A 7,249-nucleotide genomic window follows, 5' to 3' on the forward strand; every position below is an offset into this window, starting at 1 on the left:
GTGTCTTCGTTGTAATCGATTTTTCTAAAGAAATGGTGAAATGCCGCCTGGTCTAGAATTTAGTCAAGGTTCCAAACGATAGCACAGTCTATTTGATCTACAAATTTAGAGACGGTATAGCAATTATCTTGAACAATTTTATTCTACAATATCCAACAATCCTAGCTACAATATAATTATCTTCAAAAAGGGGGACTAGTTCACCAATGCTAACGTACATGATTATTCATCATCATCACATCACTAATTTCATCTGCAGCTGAAAAAAAGAGTGGCAGTATCCTGAGTTCCTGACTAGTTTTTTATAGCTAAACCAAAGATCGATCTTTTGAGGTGTCGACGGACGGATCATCAGACGGTGTAGTTGTGGTTGATGTTGTCGATGTCGAGCCCCTTGAGCTTGACCACCGAGTCGACGTGGCCCTTGAGCGTGTGCAGCTCCCGCAGCCTGGCGATCTCGGCGCGCCGCCTGGCCTGCTCGGCGATCTCCGAGATGTCGCTCTTGTCTTCCAAGACGCCGGAGGAGGAGGCCTCGCCGCCGCTGGAGGCGTGCAGGCCGTGTAGCGACCTCTGCGCGACGGCCCACTCCGCCTTGCGCTTGTCGGTGCCGTAGTCGACCCCCTGCGCGAACGCCGTCTTGCCGTCGAACACGTTGCTCCACCCCCTGCCGGAGAGGAAGTAGCGGATGGCGAACTTGAGCACGTCCAGCGGGAAGTAGGTGACGATGGTGAAGAGCCAGATGGCGCCCGCCCACCCCCACCCGATCCCCTTCATCTTGGCGAACGGCCAGTCGGCGTACACGGCGATCAGCGTCGCCACCATCTGCGCCGCCAGGAAAGCGCCGAAGAGCAGCGCCCCCGGCCGCTCCCGGAACGACCACCCCCGCGACCGCGTCACGAAGATGAGCGCCTGGCTGATGATGCTCACCTGCAGGTACACCGCCGCCATCAGCTCCTCCGTGTTGCGGCCGATCGGGTGCACGTGGAGCTTACTCTGCAACGTTTACATAGCAAACGAGAAACAGTACAATGCATGTCAGGGAGGGGACGGTGGCCGCTGGCGTATGCATGTATATGTAGCTACTAGATAGAAAACGGAGAGATGAGAGACCGTGAAGAAGTCTGTGGAGTGCACGGCCCAGAAGAAGAAGACGGTGGCGATGGCCTGGTAGGTGCCGAGGACGACGCCGGTGGCGAAGATCTCCTTGAGGCGCCACGAGTCGGGGGTGGGCGACGGCACGACCCTGTCCTTGGAGATGGTCATGATGGTGCCGTCGTTGAGGATGGCGATGATGAGCACCATGAAGGGCGCGAAGTCGAACTTCCAGATGAGCGCCAGGAGGAGGAAGCCGAGGACCACCCGGATGGTGATGGACACGGCGTAGATGGTGTAGTTCTTCATCCGCTGGAAGATGGCGCGGCTCGTCAGCACGGCGCTGATGATCACGCTCAGCCCGGGCTCCGTCAGCACGATGTCCGACGCGCTCCGGGCCGCGTCCGTCGCGTCGGCCACGGCGATGCCGATGTCCGCCTTCTTCAGCGCCGGCGCGTCGTTCACGCCGTCGCCCGTCATCCCGCAGATGTGCTTCATCTCCTGCAGCCGCCGCACGATCTCGTACTTGTGCTCCGGGAACACGCCGGCGAAGCCGTCCGCCTTCTCGATCAGCTCGTCCACGGGGAGCCCGCAGCTGTCGCCGTCCTTGAGGAGGGAGCTCGACGGGTACATGTTGGTGCCCATGCCGAGCCGACGGCCCGTCTCCTTGCCGATGGCCAGCTGGTCGCCGGTGATCATCTTCACGTTGACGCCCAGCTGGAGCGCGCGACGGATGGTCTCTGCGCTGTCGTGCCGCGGCGGGTCAAACAGCGGCAGCACGGCCAGGAACTGCCACGGTGCGCCCTTGGCCTCTTTGCTCCGCTCTGGCACGCTCTGCCGCGCCACCGCTAGCGACCGCAGCCCGCGGTCGGCGAACTTGCCGATGATGCCGTGCACCCGCCGCCGCACGTCCTCGCGCAGCCCGCACAGGTCGATGATCTGCTCCGGAGCGCCCTTGCTGACCCGGTGCCATGTCCCGTCGGAGTCGACGTAGGTGATGGCTGTACGCTTGTCGACGGGGTTGAACGGCATGAAGTGCACCTCCTGGATGCCGGCGCGGGCCTCCTTGGGGTCGGCGAGCATGCCGACAATGGAGGCGTCGATGGCGTCCTGATTCTCAGTCCGTGACGCCCTGGCGGCATAGAGCACGACGGCGTCCTTGTCGACGTCCTTGACGAAGGACTCGATCATGTTCTTGTCGACGGTGAGCTTGTTGAGCGTGAGGGTGCCCGTCTTGTCGCTGCAGAGCACGTCCATGCCGGCCATCTCCTCGATGGCCGTCATCCGCTTGGTGATGGCGCCCTGCTGCGAGAGCTTGTGGGAGCCGATGGCCATGGTGACGGAGAGCACGGTGGGCATGGCGATGGGGATGCCGCCGATGAGGAGCACGAGCAGGTTGTCGATGCCGTCGCGGTACCGGCGGTGCTGGATCGGGTACATGACGACGATCTCCACCAGCATGCCGATGGCGATGGACACGATGCAGAAGTTGCCGATCGCAGTAAGAACCTGCTCGAACATTCACGACGACGCGGCCCATTAGGCATTAATTAATTAGCACAGCCAAGAATGAGAAAGTGTTTGAGTGGAAAAAAACGAGTTACCTTTTGGAAGTGGCCGACGTTGTTGGTGCTGTCGACGAGATGCGCGGCCTTGCCGAAGAAGGTGTGGACGCCGGTGGCGATGACGACGGCCTCGATCTCGCCCTGCTTGCACGTGGAGCCGGAGTACACGCTGTCGCCGGGGAGCTTGTTGACGGGGAGGGACTCGCCGGTGAGCGCCGACTGGTCGATCTTGAGCGGGTCGCCCTCCATCAGCCGCGCGTCCGCCGGGATGATGTCGCCCAGCTTGATGCTGATGATGTCGCCCGGCACCAGTATCGCCGCGTCCTGCTCCGCCCACTTGCCGTCCCGGAGCACCTTGGTCTGCGGCGCCAGGCTGGCCATCAGCGCCGCCGCGGCGTTGCCGGCGTTGTTCTCCTCGATGAAGCTGATGGTGGAGTTGATGATGAGCAGGGTGACGATGCCCACGAAGTCCTGCCAGTCGGGGGGCTTGCCGCCGCCGTTGGCGAGGGCGATGGCCATGATCGCCGCCGCCTCCATGACCCACGACAGAGGGTTCCACATGAACCCTAAAAACTTGAGGAACTTGCTCTCCTGCAAACCCACACACGGCGCCATGAAAAATGGATCTAATTAACTGAAACCGCGTTCTTCTCCACCGAGATGAGATGAGATGAGATCATACCTTCTTCTCCTCGAGTTTGTTGGGGCCGAAGGCCTGGAGGCGGCTGGCGGCCTCATCGGAGGTGAGCCCGTGCGGCTTGCACTTGAGCACCTGGAACACCTCCGCGATCGGGATCGCCTCCTGCAACACGTAGCCATCATCGAGTTACATACATTTCAGGACGGCAGCAGCGCCGCCACTAGCTACCGAACGTGCATGCGCATGCATGGCAGGGCGACGAGACGAGGATCAGGGGAGCGGCGGCGGAGGACTCACGAGATCGATGCTCTCGTTGCGGAGGTCTTCGAGGGAGGCGGCCATGGCGCCCGTCTCCGGCGGCGTGCGGGCGATGGATCCAGTTCTGGGGGATCTGAGAGGCGACCCTAACAGACTGGGATCTTTTTAAGGGCTGGAAAGGTGGCCGGGGGACGGCGGGATGGCAACAAATAAAACCCTCCAGATTTTGGTGAGATTTTGTTTTCTCGCCCCCCAAAAATATTTCCATTTCTGATATACGATGACACGGTGCTTAGCCTAGTCGTGTGTAAATCGCTTTGACGGAATAGATTCTAGTTCTAGTACATAATTAGACACGGTGCTTAGCCTAGTCGTCGAAATGAATGTCGTAGTCTGGATGGCTTGGTTCCAGCTGTAAGATGTGCATCTCATAATTAAACTAAATTAATTTAATTACTTGAAGAAAATGCAATTTTATTTTAGCACGCACATAATGTAGATTAAAGAATAGTAAAAATTTAGACTATCAACTGATCGACAAGTGCGGATTTTTTTTTTAAAGAAGTGTTGGTTTCATCCCTCAATTTTTGCATTGCTATCCGGACAACTCTGATCCCTCGTGCGACAAGAGGTTTAGACAAGGGGTTTTAGACTAGTCATGATCCATGTGTCAATAATCATCTCTCCATCTCATCTCCTGGTTCCTCCTTTTGAGGACTAGGCTGTAGTCTAGTGGCAAGGTTGGGCAGTGGCTCACCTTGCGGCCAGGATTCGAACCCCGTCGGGGTTGAATTTTCTGGTGCCTCACCCCGGATCGGTTTTTTTATAAAATTATGTCCTGGGTGCTAGTGCCCATGAATCTTTTTTTCCTCCTTTTCTTCTACTGTCTTTGATGGGCATCCGGTTGAACGGTTGGCGCCCACCTATACTTCTGCCATCTTGTTCATGTAGACCAGCTGCTTATGTCGCCATGGAGGTTTTTTATAAAACTATGTCCTGGGTGCTAGTGCCCATGAATCTTTTTTTTCCTCCTTTTCTTCTACTGTCTTTGATGGGCATCCGGTTGAACGGTTGGCGCCCACCTATACTTCTGTCATCTTGTTCATGCAGACCAGCTGCTTATGTCGCCATGGATGTGTGTGAAGGTGCTAGGAATGCAGTAGGGGAGTGGGGAGCTAATTAACTTTGGGAGATACCAATGGGCGGTGCACCCCAAGACATGACATGATTGACGCATGATAGTGAAATATTGAGCGTTCATCGATGACATGCACGGCTTCACAGTACATTAGCTCGTTATCCCGCTGTCCTCAAGAACATTTGATCATCAAAAGTAAGACAATCGGCTTGTCCTTGGCATTATCAAGAGTTGAGCCACATGTTGCATTCTTTTATTTTTATTATTGATCAATTTCCATTGCTTGATTATACTCACAGAACACAAACTACAAAATCTTTTAGCACTTGCAGTGAAGCCTTGCTATTTTTGTGCTTATCATTTTCTTCAGCTTCTCGTGGGATCTATACTCTTACATATCAAAAAGATCTATAGTTGACCCCCTACATTGTGGGTCATCAAGGCTCTTTTTTAGCGCCGTTGCCGAGGAGCGTAGCACTCCTGGTAAGTTAAAAGGTGGCAACCGTATTCGCCAAAAAAGGTGGCAACCGAACCATTTATCGCATATGTTGTTGTTTTTTGGGTTTTTTACTCCACATTTGTCATTATGGGCACTTATCTTTGTGATTCCCTCTTGGGAAGATTTATAACATTTTATATCATTATTTTTTCAACGCCTTATTCTCAAAGTTGTTTTAGGACTATCGTTACACTTAACACATTCTAAGATTCAAAAGACATGATCACTAACAACACTTCAGCTTGTCTTAGAGGAGAGACTAGGAATTTGGTTTTACCGTTTATCATTCCGCACGTGCATATGAGTTTTCTGTTGAATCGCACATTCCAGGATCATACTCCCTCCTTCCATCTATATAGGGCCTAATGCGTTTTTCGAGGCTAACTTTGACCAAATACTAGAACAATAATATATGACATGCAACTTACACAAGGCACACCGTTAAATTCGTGTGTGAAAGGAGCTTTCAATGATATAATTTTCACATTGTGCATGTCATGTACTACTAATCTTGTCAATAGTCAAAGTTAGTCTTAAAAAACACATTAGGCCCTATATAGATGGAAGGAGGGAGTAATAGTTAAAGCATAGAATATAAACTATTAATTATAAACGTGGAAATATAATAATATAATATTATTGCGCCGAGGGCATATTTCCAACAGTGCTTGTATTGGAACGCCACCACTAAGTTTTGCCTATATATAGGTGTTTTGGCGGCGCTTGTTTCTCAAACACATTCACTTTCATTCTCCACAAAACTCTTCTCCCTAACTAGCTAGCTCCTCTTAGTTTTTGTTGTTCCCTCTTAGCTAGCTATGCGGTTGGCAAATGGACCAACCGGAGCATTCAAATCTTTTATAATTTTGAGTTTTTATTTATTATTTTGAATCTTTTTATAATTTGATTTATTGTTATTATTTTGTGTCTTTTAATTGTTTTAAACTATTTTATTATTTTGAGTCTTTTTATTGTTTTAAACTCTTTTATTATTTTAATTTTTTTATAATTTTGAGTCTTTTTATTCCTTTGAATGTTCTATATTTTTTATATTCTTATTATTTTCAGTCTTTTCATCGTTCTAAAGACTTTTATTATTTTGAGTATTTTTATTGTTTTAAAGTATTTCATTATTTTGAGTCTTTTTATTTTCTTAAAGACGTTTATTATTTTGAATCTATTTATTGTCTTAAAGTCTTTTATTATTTTTGAGTATTTTTTTGTTTTAAAGTATTTTATTATTTTGAATCTTTTATAATTTTTCATATTTTATTATTTTGAGTTTTTTATTGATCAATTTGAGTCTTTTGTAATTTTGTGTTTTTTCTTTACTCTTTTTATCTTTCAATTATTTTTCTGAAAATAGCCTGCTGGGCCTAGCCCAATATTTATGACGGGGCTGGATCAAAACCTAACTGCAAAACATTCATGAATATAAAAATTGTTTATGAATTTCAAAAAAGTTCATGAATTTAGGGAATGTATGCAAATTCAAAAAATAATTGCAAACCAAACAATGTTTGTGAGTTCAAAAACATCTATGTTCTTTAAAATCAAAGCCAAATTATGTTCATGAATATAAAAATGTTCAGGACATGAAAATAGGTACACAAAATTTAAATTATTCTGAAATTAAAAAATGTTCAGGCATTCAAAAAATTTACGAGAATATGGAAAACGGAATAATTAAGAAAAAACCGAAACAAAAAAGAACAAAAACCTACAAAATAAAACACAAATATATGTTTGTAAATTTTTTCGGAAAATTCCAAATTCAGAAACATTGTGTGATTTCAAAAACAATCTTTCAAATCTCCTAAAAACAACCGTGGATATTGAAATTATTCATGAACTAAAAAGTGATTGGGAATTTCAGGACAAAAATGTTGAAGAATACAAAAAATATTCCGAATTTCACAAATATGGGTGAAATTATAAATAGTCTACTTATTCAAAAAATGTTTGTGAATTTAAAAATATTCAAGAATTTAATGAATGTTCGACAACTAAAAAAATGTTCGCCAATCTCAATAGAAGAATGTGAATCATACAAATGT

At 48.1% G+C, this 7,249-nt stretch overlaps 1 protein-coding gene across 1 annotated transcript; it reads right to left on the reverse strand.

The window, feature by feature from the left end:
* Positions 1 to 267: 267 nt before the first annotated feature.
* Positions 268 to 3,639, reverse strand: LOC125523014 (plasma membrane ATPase-like). Its single transcript, XM_048688045.1, has 5 exons — positions 3,595 to 3,639; positions 3,340 to 3,459; positions 2,697 to 3,248; positions 1,111 to 2,601; positions 268 to 993 (listed from the first exon to the last, which is right to left on the reverse strand). Exons 1-5 carry the CDS (start codon positions 3,637 to 3,639, stop codon positions 352 to 354), a joined length of 2,850 nt encoding a protein of 949 aa, XP_048544002.1. The 3' UTR covers positions 268 to 351.
* Between the last annotated feature and the right edge of the window lie 3,610 nt (positions 3,640 to 7,249).

The sequence above is a fragment of the Triticum urartu genome, chromosome 7 (assembly GCF_003073215.2).
Source record: "Triticum urartu cultivar G1812 chromosome 7, Tu2.1, whole genome shotgun sequence".
NCBI lineage: Eukaryota > Viridiplantae > Streptophyta > Magnoliopsida > Poales > Poaceae > Triticum > Triticum urartu.

Coding starts and splice junctions, on each gene's coding strand:
- LOC125523014 (XM_048688045.1), bottom strand. CDS start 3,639: ATGGCCGCCTCCCTCGAAGACCTCCGCAACGAGAGCATCGATCTC. Junction 3,460..3,594: donor GCAACGAGAGCATCGATCTC/GTGAGTCCTCCG, acceptor TACGTGTTGCAG/GAGGCGATCCCGATCGCGGA. Junction 2,602..2,696: donor ACGTCGGCCACTTCCAAAAG/GTAACTCGTTTT, acceptor ATGTTCGAGCAG/GTTCTTACTGCGATCGGCAA.